Source organism: Aplidium turbinatum, chromosome 4 (assembly GCF_918807975.1).
Source record: "Aplidium turbinatum chromosome 4, kaAplTurb1.1, whole genome shotgun sequence".
Taxonomy (NCBI): Eukaryota; Metazoa; Chordata; class Ascidiacea; order Aplousobranchia; family Polyclinidae; genus Aplidium; species Aplidium turbinatum.
The window spans coordinates 8,792,729-8,813,793 of NC_137475.1; the positions used below are offsets into that span (position 1 = coordinate 8,792,729).

The following is a 21,065-nucleotide window of genomic DNA, read 5'->3' on the forward strand; positions in this document are numbered from 1 at the left end:
GCCGAACTGAAGTTGGTCCTGGTTAAATTCAAGCAAGCTGTTCCAAGAAACAGTAACTGTAGCCTACTAAAAATAACACAACCCAGACAGCCACATTATCTGGCCCAGATCTGTACCCGATCAGGTAGATCTGGACCAGATAAAGTGGCTGTCAGGGAAGCCATCAGTTGAACACAAATATGTTTTAAGCTGGTGACTCGCCCAGGTAGGTAGTAACCTATTGTTGCTTCAAACAGCTTTAACTTGACTTAAACAACAATGCCATACTGCTGAGCAGGTGTGCTGCATGGTAAAGTCGAACCAACAACTAATCAACCGCTTCACTGCCAGTTGAATTTCTTGTAAAATGGAACTTGTCTTCCATCAAGACAGTGACTGAGCATTGGGCAAAGCATGTTTGTAATAACGTACATTAGAAATGCAACAACACAAGAGACAAAAACTTTTGCATTGATATTAGCGCTACCACGTACGTTTCCGCAATAATCTCGTTCACTAATGTAAACACAACGTTCTTCAACGTTCATTATACAAAACAATAACTTTGAAAAGTGACAAAAATAAATTACACGGTCATAATCAAATACTGTACAAAGCTAAGAAAAGAGATTTGGCGATTGGAAATTTTTTTTTAATTTTAAAGAGTGGCTGCCCTATGGTTTACGCCCTGGGGTCAAGTTAGAGTTACATTTAGAGTCACGTTACTAGGCTACATGACATTAATTTTATGTAGACGTCTCAATAAAAGCAGGCAGGCATAAAGACGTGATTCACTTTTCGAAATAAAAGTAACAAAAAATATAAAAAATCAGTTGTCTATACGCCCAAGTGTCAAAGCGGAGAAAATGAATTAAAACTTTACTGCTTGTGTTGAGCTTCAATTGTGTAATAACGTTCCACTATGTGTCACTCGCAATGTCTTACGTATGGATGACAAGGGCGTAGCTACAGGGGAGGCGCAATTACAACCAAAGATTTTATGTTGCCCCCCAAAACATGTTTAATACTGTTACAACGTTTCAATACCATTGTAATTCATGTTGAATATACTATAATACATGCGTTTGTTCCCCTAACAATTACTTTTGCCCACCTAAACTTTCTTTATTGCTACGTCATTGATGGATGGTGTGTCGCAATTTAGGTCCCAGAAATCCGCAAAATCCGTCATTTTACATTGATTCAACGTCTGCAGACGTTGTATCAATGTTAAAACGACGCATTTTTCAGATTTCTGGGCATAGACTCAGTGCAGACATCCACAAACGCTCAACGAAAACAAACAATTTAAAGAGTTGATTAAAAATCAGTAAAAATATCACTTTAGTGTAAATTACCATCGTTGCATGTGGTGAGCAACTGAGCATGGTACGCTTACACACATAACAGGTTCTTTATCACATCATTTCAACGTTTTTAGATGTTAAAACAATGCAAAATGACAACTATTGCTGGCTCGGTAACGGGTCAAAGCAACACATTACATGAAATACGCGGTAGCTAACACGATCATGTACCAGAGCTACGTATGAAATGTTGGTGAACAGCCAACTCAACCGTCATTTCCTTGCAAGTAACTTCACAAAAACAATGAGGATTGTAGAAGAAAGTTAAAGAATTGTGTGGCACACAAGTTTAAATGTCGCTGCCGGTTAAACCCCAAACAGCAAATTAGTCGTTTTTACATTGATTCCACGTCTGTAGACGATTTGATTGTCTGGGACACTTGTTGACAAAATCTGTCATTTTTACATTGATATTGACTATGGTTTGGGTAGAGGTGGTTTGTATGCGGTGCTGCGGTAAATTGTGTTACAGAAATGAAATTCGTGTAGAAGCAACTTAACGTTTCATGCAAAAACATATGAACAAAACGGAAATTTAATCGCGATTGAAAATATATCAAAGTAATTAATCAACAGTTGGAGTGCAACAATTGGCTTCAGGCATGGGCCTTGCAAGTAGTCAGCATACAGTTTTCATATGGCCCAGTTATCGTAAATAACATTCTTCTCGGGCTTTTCTTGCAGTGGAAACATTTGAGTCCATTGATCATAAACTTATCACACGTGAGTTCTGTTAACAGTAAAGTTGTAACCAACAAACTTTTTGACAAAAAAAAATAAATGTGATGTGGCTTTGAATTTAACAAAGGGATTCTGGACTGTAAGATTTTCTCTGGCAGTGTTGTACCAAAGCTGCTTGGTGAACCCAAACAAAAATATTAAGTCAAGTACCACAAATGGATGTAGCAACATTTTAATAAAACCTGTTCTTTCTATTTCTATAAAGTCATAGACAAGCAAAACAAAGTAACCTTAGCGGGTTTAACATAATGTGTTACACACAAAACAAAATATCTAACATAATGACTCAAACATTTTCGACACGTAGGCTACGTGTCATTATGTTGCATATTTTGTTTTGTGTGTAATACATAATGTTAAACCCGCTAAGGTTGCTTTGTTTTGCTTGTCTATGGTTCAAAAATGTAAACTCTCTACCAAAGCTTTATCATTATATAAAGTCCTGGTCAAAAATAAAAGCTGAAAATTTTGATTGCGCGGGATCTTGTGTTAAAGTAATGCAGAGTTTGCCATAACACAGCCTAGCTAGTTACTTGGTTTTATGCGGTTGCTGTACACTGTACAGCATAGTAAACTGTTTGCCGAAGCTTTTTAAAAACAATATTAGCTAACACTGAGAGCATAAGTTTTTTCGACATTACAAAGCGCTGCAAAACGATTTCTTCTACATATTGCATGATGAAAAGACAATAAAGCCACAAACGCAGTAACATTGACCCGTTCACAAGTTATATATTATTTCGTCATGCCCGTAGATTCTCAATGTATTGCTCGTTATTCTTGTGGTTGTAGAGGTATGAGAGTGCTAGGTTATTGCAAAAGTGACATAGCAGGATACCGTTTTAAAGCAAAAGTGAAAAGAAAACTGCCAGTGAACGAAAAAGCGATTCAACACTACGCTGCTGCATATAAACAAAAACACAATGGACACAAGTCAGAATATAAACTTCTGAGTTTCACGACTGCGCACCAGCTCATGCAAGCAGGTCTGACCAGATCAACAAGGTGAATGGACATGAACGATAGAATCGGATAAACTCTGCTGCTGATTTACTTGCACAACTTCTTCAGAGGTCCTTTCATCGATCGGCTCGTAATCGACTTGAGAATAATCTCTAGCGTCACCGCCCGGTTGTAATGAAGCGGAAGCGTTTAAACTCGGGGTGGCGTAGTTGAGTATTTGCAAAGCAGATACGCGTGTGACTTGATAAAGCTTGGTGAAGTTGATGCCCATTACTCTGCAAACACGAAAAAGATCGATCAGCAATGCAAAAACTAAACGCGCAAAAGAAATTGGCCCATTACATCGCCGTCGTTAGTTTTTTATTTTTCACACTGATGGATTGATAAGCAAAGCAATAATATCTTGATTTTAAGAAAAATGTGAACACTATAATATCAACGACGACCTTTTAGAGTACATGCATAGTCCAATTCACAGTCTTACCTTCATAATTTGCATAAAAATTGTCATTATTACTGCTCGTAGACTAATTTGTTTCTTAGCAACCAAATAACATTTTAAGTCATTTTTTTAAAGTGAACTGCTGTAAATTTTACTGTACTATGCTGTTGATAAAAGTTGTACTGAAGAGGGTTAAATACCCGAAATCGCGCGATATGCAACATAAGAATTTCTAACTGGAACAATGCAACAAAAGAATTTCAAATTGGACTTTGTCTCACTCTTATGCATGTACTCTAAAAGGTCGTCGTTGATATTATAGTGTTCACATTTTTCTTAAATTTTTGATGCTTTTGTATCTGCTTTACGCGGATCCCCGATTGACTTATTGACTTTACGTTGATACGGGTTTAAAGCAATCGCCCCTTTTTTTTAAATAAATAATATCTTGTTTCCAGAGTTAAAAATCATGTTAACTTGATGATTGAGAGTATGTCGTTACAACCACCAGCATGACCACAAGTTCGAATAGCTCGTTGAGAATATATGGTTTCGTTTAGAAAAACACAACGATTGAATTGAAACAGTTGAATCGGATTTTTTGCGAGCGTCCCAAAAAGCAAAAGGTAATAAAAATCACAAAACTGATACATTTGAATAAAATGACTTATCTTGCGGAAAAAAAAAACGTTATTTAATTCACACCACAGTTTTTTTTTTCTATTTAAATGAACATTGCTTTCAAACTATTTTGCAATACGATCTATGGTAAGAATGCAGCTGAATCTCATCTTGCGTGAAAAACAATTTCCAGAAATACATTTAAATCGAAAACGTTTTGGGTCGTGAAAAGACTTAAAAAATATACAATATTGCAGTTTGAGCACTTTGGCAAGGTTGGCAGTAGTACCATTTTTGGAACTTGGTACCACAAATGGGAAAATGTCACGTGGAGGTATATATCTCCACGGCGATACCATTGTACCACTGTACCTACTGCACTGAGGAGGCCGGAAGGCCGAAACGGTGTGCACAGTCTGCAGTTATACTTAAAAATATATATATCAAGCAAAATAACTCACTTGAACGCTACCAACTCCGATAGGACGGTGGTCCCTAGAACCAGGACTTTAGCATAAGTCTCCAAGTAATCGCATAGCAAGAAGACAAGGATGGTAGCAATTGGAGCGGATACGGCAACGACTATGGCTGGCACTATTAAAGAAGCACGTTTCGAACTGAGCAGGATTTGACCGAAGTGAACTTTGTGCTGCTCGATGGAGTATCTGCAAAGTGATTGGTTGATGGGGCGTCATGTGAGCAAAAGTTGAAGTATGGATTCGTTGCCACATTATGGAACATGAAGAAAAAAAACTACAATTTAATTTGAAATATTTATCTCGGCTTTAAAATCCTTTGCAATGCCAGGATAACAAATGGTAGGTTCAAGGGTTTAGCCGACAGTGAAGCAAGCTAGCTTCAAGCGAAGGAATTTATTTGCAGCAGTGCAACCCTTTTCTCCTTCATAGCTACGCTAACCTTGGGTCTAACTCCTTATTATGTTCCTGCATAAACTGTAGCTTTGCACTCTTGTCCATTTCATATACTCACATGGCCCGCTTGTCAAAGATTAAAAAGTTTTTGGCCCGTGGTCCAATAAGCTTGCCCTCCCCTGTTCTAACTCTTTGTTACGCCACTGCATATTATATGAGAGGCAGAAAGATCAATTTCCTAAGCTAACTTCAAATGATATAAAATCAATAAATATAACTTTGTTCTAAAATCTTAGTAAGTTTACTTTAACGCTGTGTCAGATCCCAATGTACATTGTACAATGCTAAACAAGGTAAAAAGTCACCTGTGCTTGCACACTTTGCAACAGGCTTTCTCCAGGTTAGGATGCTGTATCAGCCAAGTTCGTAAACAGTTGTGATGAACCTTGGCCATGCCACCTGCAAAACACGTGTTTTCAAAATACTTTTGCTTGCGTTGTTTGAAATGCTACTGCTAGAAATGTTGTTAAAACCTAAAAGTAACTATAGGAATCGAGATGTTGTCTGTCATTTTCACAAGTTATTAACATTTATAAAAAAACAAACTAGCTGAATTAAATTTTATTTTGAATCTTCGTTCAGTAACGTTGAAAAAAAGTTATATATGTCAAATTGGTAGTTCCGGAATCGCAAACGTATGGCGTCACGTGAACGCATGTGAATCTGAACAACGGCACTGTGGTTGATTATGAAGGTAGAGTGAGACATAGCTCAGTTGGGGATCGCCTTCAAGGGCAAAACAGATTCATTATATGCAATGTCTTTGAATCATGGCGATAGTATAGATCGCCATGCTATGAACATATAATGCCCATAGCTTCATATTATATACCTTTACAAAGGCAAGGTGTGATGAAGTCTCCAGCGTCCTTTCGGTCGGGATCATAACAAATCCAACATTCACCTAGAAAACGCAAATATTACGTCAAATAACGAAGAATCGATTCTAAGAAACCCATTCGATTGAGCAGATACGACATAACATCCGTTCTATTTAAAAGAATAACTTCAAACACTGAAAGCAGTGACCAACGTCAGTTAGTTTGTGTACAGTTGGCATGCCATAACTTTATTACTCAGCTGTATCAATAATTTACCGGCCACGGTAATAATACAGGGCCGGGTTTATTTACCGGCCACGGTAACAATACTAGACCGAGTTTATTTTTTTAAATACGATTTAAAAGTGAAGTAAAATACCATAGAAAGTGAAACAAAGAAGTACAACACAGCAGCAGTGCCTTTCTTCGTACACACAATTCAAATGTATTTTGATTACTAGACCAAAAACAAAATGTGACCACGCCTAGCTGAAGTGAAAGAGTCAAGCGTTTAATGTAAAATAGAAAAATTTGAAAAATGATAAATAGCAGATTTCGTAAACGGTCACCTTTTTAGTCAATTTAGTACACTCCAACCATTAACATGTTCAAATTATCCAAAGTGTGTCAACTTTTGTCCTAGTTCAAAAACATACCAGTATTTATTTTGCAGTCAGGCTGGTGAGTTGTAAGCCTTGCAAAATCAATACAAAGTTCCCATAGTGTATAATACAGCTCTGCAACACTTGATATGACTCTACGATTTAGTGACTCACCAGGCTCTTCATCCTTGATTTCTATGTGATCTTCAGCCGGTTGAGAGAAGGTATTATATGTTTTGATGTCTTTGGAGTATTTGCTGGTGTATTCACGAGAGTCCGTAGACGAGGGTCCGGAAAGAAGACGTTCGCCTAAATATGTTGTAACATCAAGAGTTGGCAACTGGAGTGAGGTGGTATGGGCAATGAGCAGGTTTTGAGGAGGGATGAAGAATGAAGATGTTTTGAGAAGAGCGCTGGAATTGCGAGCGGATGGTCGTAGAAAGCAAGGAAGACCGAAAAAACATGGAAAGGGCAGATTGACAAAGTAAGCTCAGAAAGGTTGGTAAGGAAACTGTTCTATATGTATCTAATAACTGTTTTTTTTCTTGCGTGTTTCTGGTGTGCAGGCCAGGGCAGGCTACAACACAGTGTTGAAAATGATAACCAAATTTATTTCCAATATTTAGTCAGTCAGCTCGGATGATTTTATCAATGGGTTAAAATAGGTAAACCACTTGTTATGCAGCAAAATGGCACTTCAAGCCTGCATGTTGTCACATTTCACCTGCGTCACTTGTAATTCTCAGCAAGCATCTCGGATTGAGGAACCATAACTTCTCGGGACTTGCCGCATTCCACAGAACACACGGAAACCAAAGCACAGCGCCTGCTTCTGCAATTCTGCAACAACATTTGGCTGTTATTCAAACTTGAGTGTTATTTTACAAGTTTAGGATCAGAAGAAGAAGGTTTAAAGCCAGAAGAAGAAGGCTCAAACGACCTGTATCAGCCTGATGCTGACGGCTCGCTGTGGTGGTAGGCGTTTGTGACTTTGTCACGAGCTTTCGAAACACAGTTTCCCAAGTCATGTGCTATGAGTAGAGCTCGACCGATGTACCGGTCAGCCGATATTTATCGGCCGATATCAGGGGTAGCCCATATATGGTATCGGCTTTTTCGCGGATAAACATCGGCCAGCAAAAGCACACCCAAAATCAGTCAGGCATGCCTTTAGAAGGAACACAAGTTGCTCAAACGTACAAAAGGCACAGAGAAAACAAAAACGTTGCTGTGGCTTTGCATGTGACTCGCACAGTGGTGTGGTAAATCACAGTGGTGTGATAACACATTCCAACGGCACTACAAATCATACAAAACAAAGCACTTAATTGGCAACGGTAATTACTTTGTACATCACGCTACTCAGCAGTCAGCACTGTAACTGCAACAAAACATTTCAGTTGCCCTTATGGACTTGATTACAGGTATAGTTGCACAAAACCCTCAATATTGATGCTTGTCAAGTGATTTGCCTTCAACTGACCTATTGGTCAAACCACTTCGACTCTGTTGTCGTCTGCGGATGTAAGGTCAGCACAACATAGACCGTACATATACTGAATATAAAATAGGTATGAATACGATGTGTTTATAAAGTATCGTTCATGACTGGCATCATTCACAATAGGGGTGGGGAAGCATATTCATTTGTGAGGTCGCTTTTTTAAATTGTTTGCAAGCAAACCATTAGTCCAAGTTTACATCTCAAAGGGTATCTTAAAGTCAACGTGCACTGTTGAATGGGAAATAATTTCTCTCAACACCATTTCAGAAGTGCAATTCTTCAACAGAAAAAAACAACATCAAAACTGAGACGCGGAACTGTACATAAATTTAATTTCGCTATGATATTGTGCAGACATGATAAAAACGAATCTTTTCTCTACTAAAAAAAATTAGAAATAATAAATAGTAGAAACTTAGTAAGAATTTTAAGTGCCGAACAAAGCATTTGAGAGGTGGGTTGTGTAGTGGTCCTTTCTAAACCGAAAAATCTCAAATGTGTTGAAATCATGCAAAATATGGTACTGCTATTTGCACAACAATCTAACCTCTTAGTGTAATTTATTTAAGAATCGATTTCGTTACACAATATAGTAATGGCATCTTCAGCTTATTCAAATAAATGCAGATATAAATAGAATTCTAATAGATTAGATTCATAGATTCAAATAGAATTCAATAGCATGCAAAATAGTACTGTTCATTACCTGTATATGACCTCATGCGTGCTTTTGGTGCGAGAGTTGATGTTGTACTCCCATAGATTTTCAGCCGCATCAAATATGACGCAGAGAATCGTGAGCAAGGTGAGAAGAGCCTGGAAACATCATGTGAATGAGTTCCAAGATCACGAGAGTTTGATTCATAATAAGACTAACCCAGACGAAAAACCAATCGCTTTTTACATTGATTCAACGTCAGTTATGTAAAAAACGACTGATTTGTTGTCTGGGAATTTTGCTGTTGCTCTACTACGACTACAGGTGAAAGTACTTCACAACATTGAAAATCATAACGAGTTATTTCCGGAAAATTGGTTGTAGAAAATCAATCGGTTTTTACATTGATTCAACGTCTGTAGACGGCAGATTGGTTGTTGATCGAGCCAGAGGAGGCAAGGTAATTACAGATAGTTAAAGAAAAAGAGCACAATGCCAACATTTACTTACTTATCATTGCTTTGTAAAATCAACAACGTGTGTACCCATAAGGACAAACACAACGTTGATGGAATGATGGAAAATTCGAGTGACGAAAACTTTTCTTGCACAAATAAACAGCATTGAAAACAGTGAAAGCAAAGCCCTTTTTGTTTCAAGTATTATAACATTGGCAGTGGTTGAATCGTTGCAACTTAAATTTCTATAAAACTTGTGACAAACATGTGTAGCCTTGAGAGTAGTTATTTTTGTCAACACCAAAGTTTTGTAATAATCTACAAGAGCGCCCTGCAGCCAGCAAACCGGTCGTTTTTATATTGCTCTAGTCTAAGTGGTCATGTCGCGATGATTGAACGTGCGCAGACGTTGAATCAATATATATATATAATAATAAAAGAATTGATTTGCTGGTTGTGAGAATGCTAAGCCCACCTGAAACACAAGGGCAAGCCTGGATTTGAATATCTCGCGAGTGTTGACCGTTCCGTTGTCGCTCGTGCTTGTTGATGGCTGTTCTGTTCTGTCAACAGCGAACGCACCGCGAAGCTGGAGGGAGTAAGAGAAATAGTTTCAATAAAAAGCATCTACTTAATGTTAATTTAACATGCTTTAACGTTTGATGCAAGATACTTTGTGGTGTTTTGGTCGCAAAAATAAAAAGCAATTCATGTAGATTTGAATAAATTTGAATGACAGCTAAACAAGGAACAAAGTACATAAGATCACAGCTATTGGTGATCAAAAGATTTCAGATAACCATAGGATTGTTAAATATGATTTCAAAAGAGCACAATGCCAACACTATCAGTACCTTTCCCAGCATTGTTAAACCAAAGTCGTTTGCGTAATAAAACGCAATTTTGAAGTTACAATCGCTTGCAAGAAGTCAGATAAAGATTATAACGATTGGCTACTTTTCTCAAATCTTAAAAAAGAAAGTATTGTTAGCGATGAAATGGAGTTTGAAAATAGTCTTTTTCTAGCGTTTTATTGTTCCACCACAAAGTATGGCACAACAAAAATTGGGCTTCATACTACCTTGAAGAACATCTCGACTCCAATGGCAAGAAATATGACGTAAACGACAAATAAGACAATTCCAAACGAAGCCTGGAAAGCCCCATTTAGCCATTCAGCTTTACAGTTGGAAAGCGAGGAGTCTGCAAAATCGTTAAAAATTGAGTCATATGACGTTTCAATAACAATTTGTGAAGAAACTACCCTCTAAAGAAAATTTGTCTTTTCTACAATGATTTAACGTCTGCACAAGATGTTGAGTTTGCGAGCTGATCAAGCGCGTTTCATGTTAAAATCACTGAAATTGTATTTTTACATGCAGTCCAGTCAGTGTCATACCATAAGATAAATTTGTCACAAACCTCACACACTATAATCCAGCACACTGGAAATCAGCATTTAAAAAATAGAGCAATTTCAACGAAACCATATAAGCCGAGGTACTACAGTAGCAAATCCCTTGCTGTGGTAATCTTGGACTAAGAATTACATGTTGGTTATTGCACTATTTTCTGCAAAAAGCACCCATTTTTTGAAAACCATGTCGCCTTTCCAAAGAAAAACTTTGAATGTAGATATGTCAGATGAAATCAAACGAAAACAGAAATACGGTAAAAACAACACATTTTAACTATCTCGTTGTTACCTTCTTTCCCGTGAGAATAACAGCCAGCCCCGGTGGCAACGATTTGAGCTATGAGCATCACATACAAGACAACGTTGAAGACTAAGAAAGCGACCACTGATTTTGTTAAAAAGCTTGCTCGGTGTGATGCATCCACGCTGGCTCTTTCAATGAAGAAAGCCTAATAATAAAATCAGTTGTTGTTTCTCGGCAGTTGAGTGCAGCAGAAACTCAGCGCGAAACACAATGCTCGCTGTTCTATAGTGAGTAGTCAGGTAGTGTTGACGCCAGGAAGATCGCTCCTTCTCAACAAAATCAGTTGTTGTTGGTGACAAACCGTAATGGTGTTGCAGGAATAAACAATCAAATCGAAGAAAATGGTACATGCTTATTGAGGCTTCACAATGCCACATTAAATCGACCACAAGGGATGATGTTTTCACGGTGAGATACCGCACAACTACAACGTATGTTATATATACCGGTACTCAAAGTAGACATCATTGCCTTTAACATAGTCATATTAACCCTTTTATACTGAAAACGCGTACGGTTATACTAACGATATGTCGATAAGCTGTTTTCATGGCAAATAACTTACAAGGACTGTTCGTGAACAGATGCCGGATATGAAATACTCACATTAAAATGAAAAATTGAGTAACTTCCGGTGCATTGCAGTTTATTACATCACTTAACCATTTCACATGTACGTAAAAGTTTGCAAATGCACAATGAAAAACAAATAGGCCTACTGACTACTGAATGTACTTGCAATCTCACGTAATTGCATTCCAATTAAAAGGCAAACGTTCATTTTTTTGTTTTTTTCAGCTATACTTTACTGTCTCTTTCAAGTATATATAGCATAATATGAGAAACAATGTGCTTTTTAAAGAAACGTTTAAAAATGAACATATCACATCCGGTTGTTGACCTACCTCGCTCCAGTAGCATACAACAAGCGAGAGGCCTGTGATAAGCAATGGATGGTACGCACTCTCCATGGGTATTAGCCACTGGTCTGGAATGACTCCCTATTGAAACGAGGTGGAAGTTATTAGCCATTAGGTTTTTGAGAAAACCACTGTGAGTTCACATGCGCACATGTTGTAACATGCCAGTAATGTCAAAATAGGGTCGCAGAAGGTTGGGTCAAATGTTTTAAGTAGACTTTGAAGTCCTGTGCGTTTGAATTCAAAGGATCCAAAATTATATATACGTTTGATTTGTAAATTTAACAAGGTACAGTGTGGCGCTGTGTTCAACATCAATGTCACTATCTTAACATGGGTCTGCTACTATTCGGCGAGTCCGATTCGGCGAGTCCGATTCGACTAGTCCGATTCGGCGAGTTCCCAATTCGGCGAGAGCCCTTTTCGGCGAGTGCCCTATTCGGCGAGTTTTTGAAATTTTTGAAAGGAAATTATCGGGTTCCGTAGCCTAATTATAATTGCCGTTTTTACATCGTTTTAACGTCGCTAAACGTTGAAATCGTGCAGAAAGGAATAAAAAGAAAATGTTTGAACTATTAAATTAAAATTCGTCATGTCAGTTCAGTTGTTTTTATTTTTGACCATCATATGAAAAACAATACACGTCAACATAGCAAAGGTAGAAGCGACAAAACGCGAACGTTTAAACGTGCTGGAATTCGTCATGTCAGTTCAGTTGTTTTTATTTCTGACCATCATATGAAAAACAATTCACGTCAACATAGCAAAGGTAGAAGCGACAAAACGCGAACGTTTAAACGTGCTTGAATTCGTCATGTCAGTTCAGTTGTTTTTATTTCTGATCATGATATCAAAAACAATACACGTCAACATAGCAAAGGTGTAGAAAAAGGTAGAAGCGACAAAACGCGAACGTTAAAACGTGCTTGTGACCGAAGTAAGTTCATTGAGTTGAAAGAAATTTGGCACGGTCGCAACACTTTCAAAAAAATTTAAGATATGAAGGGAAAATAAAAACAAAGAAAATGTTACAAAAAAAAATATAAGAGATCATGTTTATGTCAATAAGTTAGTACTTTTGAATAGTTAAAATGATTAGTTTGGACCAACAAATGTGTGGCCTACAGCTTGGATTGAAAGGAAATTATCGGGTACCGTAGCCTAGTTATCCCGACCAGCAAAAATTTGTTCCAAGAACACAGTTCATTTTTCCATTGTAGTAACAGAATGAAAAGGCTAAACAAATGTGTGGCCTATCGTGTTAACGTCGCTAAACGTTGAAATCGTGTAGAAAAGGGCGCTTTTGCTGACTAGGATACTTTGAAACTGAGAAACATTCACAGAAGCCCTACGATTTGTTCCAAGAACCCATTTAGCATAACATTTCATTTGTACATTGATTCAACGTCTGAATACATTATCTTAAAAATGCAACGTATCGTAGGGCTTCTGTGAATGTTTCTCAGTTTCAACGTATCCTAGTCTGCAAAAGCACCCTTTTCTACACAATTTCAACGTTTAGCGACGTTAAAACGATAGGCCACACACTTGGTTAGCCTTTTCATTCTGTTACTACAATGTAAAAATGAACTGTTAGGCTAACTGGGTTCTTGGAACAAATTTTTGCTGGTCGGGATAACTAGGCTACGGTAGCCTACCCGATAATTTCCTTTCAATCTAAGCTGTAGGAGTGTAGGTCACACATTTGTTGATCCAAACTAATCATTTTAACCATAGGCGCCTAAGCCGTGGGGACCAGGCCAGCACGCATATTTCCGCGTGGGAGCAACTTTTTATGCGGCATTGATACATAAAACAATAGATGAACTAGCGATCGGCAGCAGGAAAACATTTTTAAATACAAACCGCAACAGCTTCGCAGTAAATAATCACTAGAACGAGTAGCGATGCTACAATCCCACCCCAGACAAAAAAATCTGTCATTTTTACGTTGATTTAACGTCTGCAGACTTTGAATCAATCTAAAAATGACTGATTTTGCTGCCTGTGACATAGCAAAAATCTACCATTTTGCGTCAATTCAATGTCATCAGATGTTGAATGCACCCAAAAACAACATAATTTGCTACGTTGACGCAGCGTGCGTTTAACTTAATGCGCTTGCAAACAGCCTCGCTGTCGCTTTCGAAAGTCGAAACCTCTGCAGAGAATTGTCGCGGCAGTGAATCGGTTGCTGTGAAAATGAACTTGAAGTCTCGGCCCGAGGTTACCACCAACCAACGTAACAAGGGCTGGTACAAACCGCACTGCCCACAGTCGCACAAGCGGCATAATCAACACAACAACGGACTCGCGTAAACTGCATGGCGCACACACGTCCGTTGCCATAGAAACCCGATCAAAGGCGGGGAATATGCGCATCTTTTGTTTCATCTGCAACACGAAAACGGGCGTATTACAGCGAATTGGAACTTGAAAGCTGGTCAGCCATAAGTTGCGATATTGTAGTGAAAAGGGAGCAATGTCAAGTCGAAAACTTAATCAAACGTCTCTCTGTAACTATTTTTCAAGGGCTGTTTACGGATGTCAGCAACTTTTAAATTTATTAAAGGTGACGTGCTGTTGAATTGATGTAAACATGAATGATTTTGCTTTCAACAGGTATATTTTCAAGCATATGATCAAGTTAGTATTTTCATTCCATTTACAGTATACCTTTTAGTAAACCTTTTCGTCTCTTGTTTCATGCTAATAAATCTAGTTCGTTGATAAACTTTATGTTGTGCTTAGCTTAAACAGTCGCAGTCCATCAACCGCTAGCCAACGCAGACGCATAGCATGTGTTTTGGTCGAGCTTTGTTTATAATAATTAACGGCAGGTCGAACGTAGCGATAACTCCGAGTGTGGCAATAAAAGCAGTCCTAGTGTGACGACATAATTACGTCATCCATCTGCGTGACATTTCGCTGAATTTACGTTGCTGCTGATGAAACACGCTTTCGCCCCCACGGCCAAAAAAATAGTTAGGCGCTTATGATTTTAACTATTCACTAGTACTAACTTATAGACATATATAAACATTATTTTTTTTGTAACATTTTCTTTGTTTTATTTTTCCTTCATATCTTAAATTTTTCTGAAGGTGATGCAACCTTGCCAAATTTCTTTCAACTCAATAACTTACTTCGGTCACAAGCACGTTTTAACGTTCGCGTTTTGTCGCTTCTACCTTTGCTATGTTGACGTGAATTGTTTTTGATATCATGATCAGAAATAAAAACAACTGAACTGACATGACGAATTCAAGCACGTTTTAACGTTCGCGTTTTGTCGCTTCTACCTTTGCTATGTTGACGTGTATTGTTTTTGATATGATGGTCAAAAATAAAAATAACTGAACTGACATGACGAATTTTAATTTAATAGTTCAAACATTTTCTTTTTATTCCTTTCTGCACGATTTCAACGTTTAGCGACGTTAAAACGATGTAAAAACGGCAATTGTAATTAGGCTACGGTACCCGATAATTTCCTTTTAAAAATTTCAAAAACTCGCCGAATAGGGCACTCGCCGAAAAAGGCTCTCGCCGAATTGGGAACTCGCCGAATCGGACTAGTCGAATCGGACTCGCCGAATCGGACTAGCCGAAACGGGCCATTCCGCTTAACATAGGGGACAGTCTGCAGACGTTGAATCAATGCAAAAACAACTGATTTGCTGTCTGGGAAACAAAAATTCAATATATATTGCATTTTATAAGTGTGAGAGGTTGGGCGAGAAAAACAAAGTCACTATGACATTTCGCATCAAATCCTGTTGATGGAAATGAACTGCCAGACAGGAAATTTGACCTGTGTGCCAAACAGCCCGAGGTGTAGTTTTAATTGTCTAGTCTTGTCAATTGTATTTCGTCACAAATCCAACAACCACAAAGGCAAGCCTATTGGGATTTTACTGCTCTGTCTCAATGTCTTATAATTGTCTGTTCAAGTTGACGACAAGGTCGAATTTGTAATAAAATTGGATCCAAATATTGACGTAAATTACAAGTTGGGTCAAAAAAATGTATAAAAACATAAACTGTCAACTATTTTTAGTCTGATATTAACAAATCTACGAGAGATATTCCAAATTTAGTGATTAACCTTGCATTCAAAATTTTCAGGTTATTAAAAGTTTAACAATTAGAGCTTGATTGCAAAAAAAGTAGCGAATATAAAATATATCTGTACCTGCAAAGAAAAATACAGCACTCTGGTAAGAGACGCTGCTATGACAACTCCATGGAGTAACTTCTGCGTCGTGACACGGAATGCCGAACATAGACTCGGATTCTTTAATCGCTTGTATTCCGAATAAATGCAAAAGGACTGAAAACAACACGTTTTTCGTAAAATAGCAATATCAAGCAAGCTTTATATTATATAAAATGAGACCCTAAAAACTAAGTAGAACTTGAATCATAACAGTATACCGAAAGAATACTGTCTTGATAGAACTTCTTCTTCTGATACCGTACGGAGTTAATTGTTTTGATGAAAAGTATGGTTACCAAGCGGTTACGATATTCCAGCTGGCAACTCCGCACAGGAATGATTTTATCAATTGGGATTCTAAGAAGGATTTGAACTCGTTGGGTCAGCCCATAGCCATTTACACACTAGGTCGCCACGAATCAGTCTCACTGGGGGTGCATCTGTCAAATTTTTCAGATTCAAGTTTTTCAATAGGTAAAATAATCCTTTAAAGGTTATTGATAGACTGAAATTAACTTCATTGTTTGCTTCTTCATAGGCTTGAAAAAAAAGACATTCTTTCCTTTATAGTTTATGCTGTTTATTTACTTGTTTTTCAAGTTAACCTGATGCAGAAGATGGACAATTAACTGGTACGAGATACATGAAATACAAAACAAAATTTCCATCCAATTAGGCAGAAAACCGTCGAGCAGAATCACAGCTGAAAAAAAGCATCTAGATTCATCAACAAGTCGTGTGAATTAAACGTTGCCTGCAAGCATCACTTGGTCGTTATGCAAAATTGAAGCTGTATGATGTGAATTCACGGAAATACTTCAGAAAAAGGAACCAAAAGTGGTTGAATGTGAAGAAACTGCCAGATGTGTGGCAAGTCCTAGCAGAACAGAAAGTAACTGGACAGTTTGGTCCAGTCACAGATGGTGCAACATAAAGCAAAGCGAAACTCTAATCGATATAAAAAAACCTTAAAAAAAATCTTGTTAAAAATTACTGTGCCATGTGATGGATATGTTCGATGCTCAGGTCAGCTGCTCTTTCCTAATCATCTCTACCTTCTGCTTTCTTTTTAATTTCACAACACAAATTCTAGGGACATGACACTGCGGGCGATACACGACGTAATGCCGGGGTACGAATGCCGCAATGCATGAATGACGAGAGATTTGATTATTTCGTATCTAAATTAATCGTTTTTTTAAATACTGAAGTAATTTTATTTGTCAGAGTAGTAATTTCAATTTTTATACAAACAAAACTATAAAAATTGTTTTCTTTACTTAAAATGAGACTTGGTTATTTCTCACTAAAACTAAAATTTATTGTTTAATAGAGAAGAGTAGTTTCATTTGCAACGGTAGCAATTTCAATTTTCATTTTTTATTTATAAACAAAAACTTAAAAATTGCTTTTTTCCACTTAATAACATAAAGACGCAGCACAGTGTTATTTTTGTTCACACCAAGGTCAAGGAAGACATAGACTTTGTTCTGACATCAGAAACTATACCAAGAAGTTTTCTGTGACGAAATAAAAACGTAAAAAGTGTGTGATTGATATAGAAATTTCTATTTTTTTTGCCTGCTTTAAGCTAATTAGTGGCACATTCATCTTTGGTTGTGAAGTGGAAAAAATTACTTATATATATTTATTTACAGTGAAAATGAAAATTGTTACCGTGGAAAATGAAATTACTACCTACGGTACCGTATTAAAAAAAAACAATTAGCTTTAGTACAAAATAATCAAATTTTGCGTCATTTATGCACTGCGACATTGGAGTACCGTACTGCGACATTCGGGCTTTGCGTCATTCGTGCTTGTGTTATTCGGACCGCGGCACAGATTCCATTACGGGACGCAAAACTCCACTTTTCCGATCACACTGAAGGGTCATTTCTATAATATTTTACGCCTTACTATAACCTAGCTTTCAACAGAAATACTTGAATTACTTTAGAATTAACTTCACTACTTTTCTATAACTTACAAAAAGTATACACAATGTTTTACAAATCAGCAAAAACGTAATCTTTCTAGCGTGGCAGTGGCAGATAAGGCAAAGGGGGGGGGGGGGGGGTGGAGTTTCACACCCCCTTCATCTAAAACCCCTAAAAAATCCAGTTTTTGTCACGCTCATCGTGTATGCCAACTGAAGCCCAATAAAATGAAAAAAACATACATACAATCTAATGTCCACTTGATTGAGGTTGACTTGGTAATAATATGTCTATAGGTATTTTCCTAGAGACACAATAATAGTCACTGTTTCACGATTTTGTGAGTAATGTAGGTAACAAACTTGGTTGATTTTCTTTACTTTCACTGCTTCGCACAAAAATTTTTACGAGTTTCAGTCAATGGAGAGTGGAGACGTACTGCAATTTCTTCCCCACAATAGTTGCATTTGCGGTATTGTATTTCAGCAAAATCCAAACAAAGTGTTTTTTTTTCATGACAATTTTTCACCAAAGGAGTCATGCAAGAGCGTAAAAAGATTGTAACCTTTCAACTTTACAACAAAGTATCCGCGAATCACCCGTGTGTGATGTGCTTTGAGTGCACGGGAAGGTACGTCATGCATGTTGAGTGGGCCTATGTTGTATCCTGAATAGAGTTCAATATATGCATTATGCAATACACATTACACATTGTAGAATGAAATTTTTTACCAGTTGAATCACGCTGACAAGACCCAAAACACTGAATATGCTGCTAAATGCCGCCGTGTAACCAACGTTCGTCTGTGTGCAATTTTCACCTAAAACACAAAAAATTCATCATCGAACATAAAATATTTCATTTGTAAATGAACAAGATAACTGGTGATATTAGATTCTATTAATATTGTAAATCTGTAGTCTATGAAATTATTCCATCTTATGTGCATTGATTGACTATTGATGCCGAAAAGCTATTTACTTCCGCCAAGCTTTATATTTTCACAGAGCAAGTCATTAATTGTTATACACTGCCAGTTAATGATCGTTGCGTCAAATGTTATTTGAGAATAAGCTACAAAGTATAAATTACCACACAATACGCAACCAAATGAGGGTACGTAAAACGAGCCCGTTTTAAGTATGCGTGGAATCACCTGCAAACTGTACTTGACAGACGCAAACGCCGTCCTGGCATTGGCCACGGTCTGAACAATTGAAATTATTTTCACAAGTCATCAAATTGTAGCCTCCAAATAGCATATCTGCACGAAAAACATAGATTCCGTACAAAACATGCCCCATTGCATTTCAAGAATCATTATATACCCCAGTTAGAAAAAATAATTGTTGCAGACGTTAAATCAATGTATAAAAGACAGATCTTGTGAGTTGAAAAACCAGCAAAGTTTGGACACATTGCAATATTACTAAAATAAAACTTGTGACTGCATTCCTCAAGTAAGATGCCGTACTATTTTTCCCACCAAATTGAGCAAAACTAAACATGTATGTATGATACATTGTACAATTTAACTAGATCAACGGCTTCTAAAACGGTATTCTTGCACAGTTCATAAACCATAAATATGCCGGAACTCTTGGTGGTAACACCAAAGCATGGGATTTACCATGCAATTAATGTTTAGCTATGCCAAGAATTGCACTTTTCATTGTTTCATTTGTATATAAGTAAAAAAACTTGGAAAAAATACATGGCGGTCGACAGACCTGTTTTTTTTTTAAATGGTGCTTCAAAGAGGGGTTTCGCATCATTTAAAAGTTATTCTAGCATGCATTCCAGCTATGACCATGTCGGTTTTCCACTTAGATCCATAATTGAAACGAAAACTGTATTATCCTAAAGAAATAGTATCCGTATTCTCAAGTGGTATTTTAATTTCAATGCAACGTTTACCTGAAAAGATGGACTTCACAAATTTTTCAAAGTTAAGATATTGAATATATATACAACTTGTTTTGATTTTAACTTTAAAGTGCAACTACATAATAAGGTTCCTTGATACAAATAAGTAATTAAAATGCTGAACAAAACGACGTTTGATGGTTGGCTAATTGGCTATGTGTTATGCCAATTTAATTACGGTACTTCAAAGTAGTCATTAGCAGAGCTCCCATTCACACAGTAAGTACGAATATTAAATACTTCCTTAGAGTTTACAAAACAATTATTTAATCATACACAATAGTTTCAATGTCTATTTACAGTTTTCATATAAAGGATATCTTTATCACAAAGCTGCCTGTGTCTGATAGCTAAAAACAAAACAATACTCTTGACATGAAGTCCCAAAATAATTGCCTACACCACCGATAGTTGACTGAGTTTCTCGTGACAGGTCATGTGATTCAGATAAACAGTAGTAAATCACGTGCAGAAAGGAATTTAAGGCTCACTTGAAACTAGGGCAAGAACACAAGTTTGGTAAGCAGAAACGTTTAGGAAAGAGCTTATTTGTAGTGTAAGCCCTATTTTCCTATATCCTGGAACTACTTCTTTTTCACATCAAAGAGATATCTTATTGGGGAGATGCGACTTGTGATTCTGAATCACTCGAGAAACCATGGTACCGGTAGGTGCAGAAATACCACAATTAGAAAACAAAAAAATCCTACCTTAACTTAAGCAAAATTTCAAGCTGTGATAGAAGTGTATCCATTAATGTGAATTGCGTGTAAAAAGTTGCGACCATGAATAGTCTCTGTAAGATGTGTTTTTATCACATCTAGCTTCTCTTGTCATTGTTTAATGACGATTGTAAAAAGGCCTAATGTAAGAACGGTAATGTTTTAAGATAAAAGCTGGGCAACGAAGTAGACATCAAACAAAAGCAAACCACCAAAACGAGAATGGTTCAAATGATGTGTGGCACTACATACTTCTGGACAAAACTATAAATAATGTCTTGAGAGACAGAATGGATGATATGTTGAACATCTTGAACAGGATGAGATAAATTTGACAAAGCAAGTTTGAAATAAGGTAGTGATAGAAAAAAATGAGAAAAGACATTTAAAGCAAAACATGGAAAGACACTGTGAACAATGACCTGACAAAATATGATGTACTGACCGCACCATCTCTTTCGTATATGACCAAGAAACACAAAATCAAGTCTATCAAATGTTATTTTACTGATGTTCAATCATTATAAT

General features: G+C 37.2%; 1 protein-coding gene across 3 annotated transcripts; it reads right to left on the reverse strand.

Annotated features, from left to right (window-relative positions):
- Positions 1-382: 382 nt before the first annotated feature.
- On the reverse strand, positions 383-19,910 carry LOC145769521 (uncharacterized). Of its 3 annotated transcripts, none has more exons than XM_082581172.1 (15): positions 19,807-19,910; positions 19,046-19,153; positions 18,621-18,709; positions 15,925-16,062; positions 11,715-11,810; positions 10,795-10,954; positions 10,170-10,267; positions 9,564-9,677; positions 8,679-8,788; positions 7,193-7,308; positions 6,643-6,777; positions 5,878-5,949; positions 5,351-5,444; positions 4,575-4,778; positions 383-3,325 (listed from the first exon to the last, which is right to left on the reverse strand). In XM_082581172.1, the coding sequence occupies exons 2-15, from the start codon at positions 19,149-19,151 to the stop codon at positions 3,085-3,087; spliced, it is 1,773 nt and encodes a 590-aa protein (XP_082437298.1). In that variant the 5' UTR covers positions 19,152-19,153; positions 19,807-19,910; the 3' UTR covers positions 383-3,084. The 3 variants fall into 3 exon arrangements, with proteins under 3 accessions (XP_082437298.1, XP_082437296.1, XP_082437297.1); XM_082581170.1 differs by having other exon boundaries at positions 10,170-10,291; XM_082581171.1 differs by lacking the exon at positions 19,807-19,910 and adding an exon at positions 19,620-19,753 and having other exon boundaries at positions 10,170-10,291.
- Positions 19,911-21,065: the final 1,155 nt, after the last annotated feature.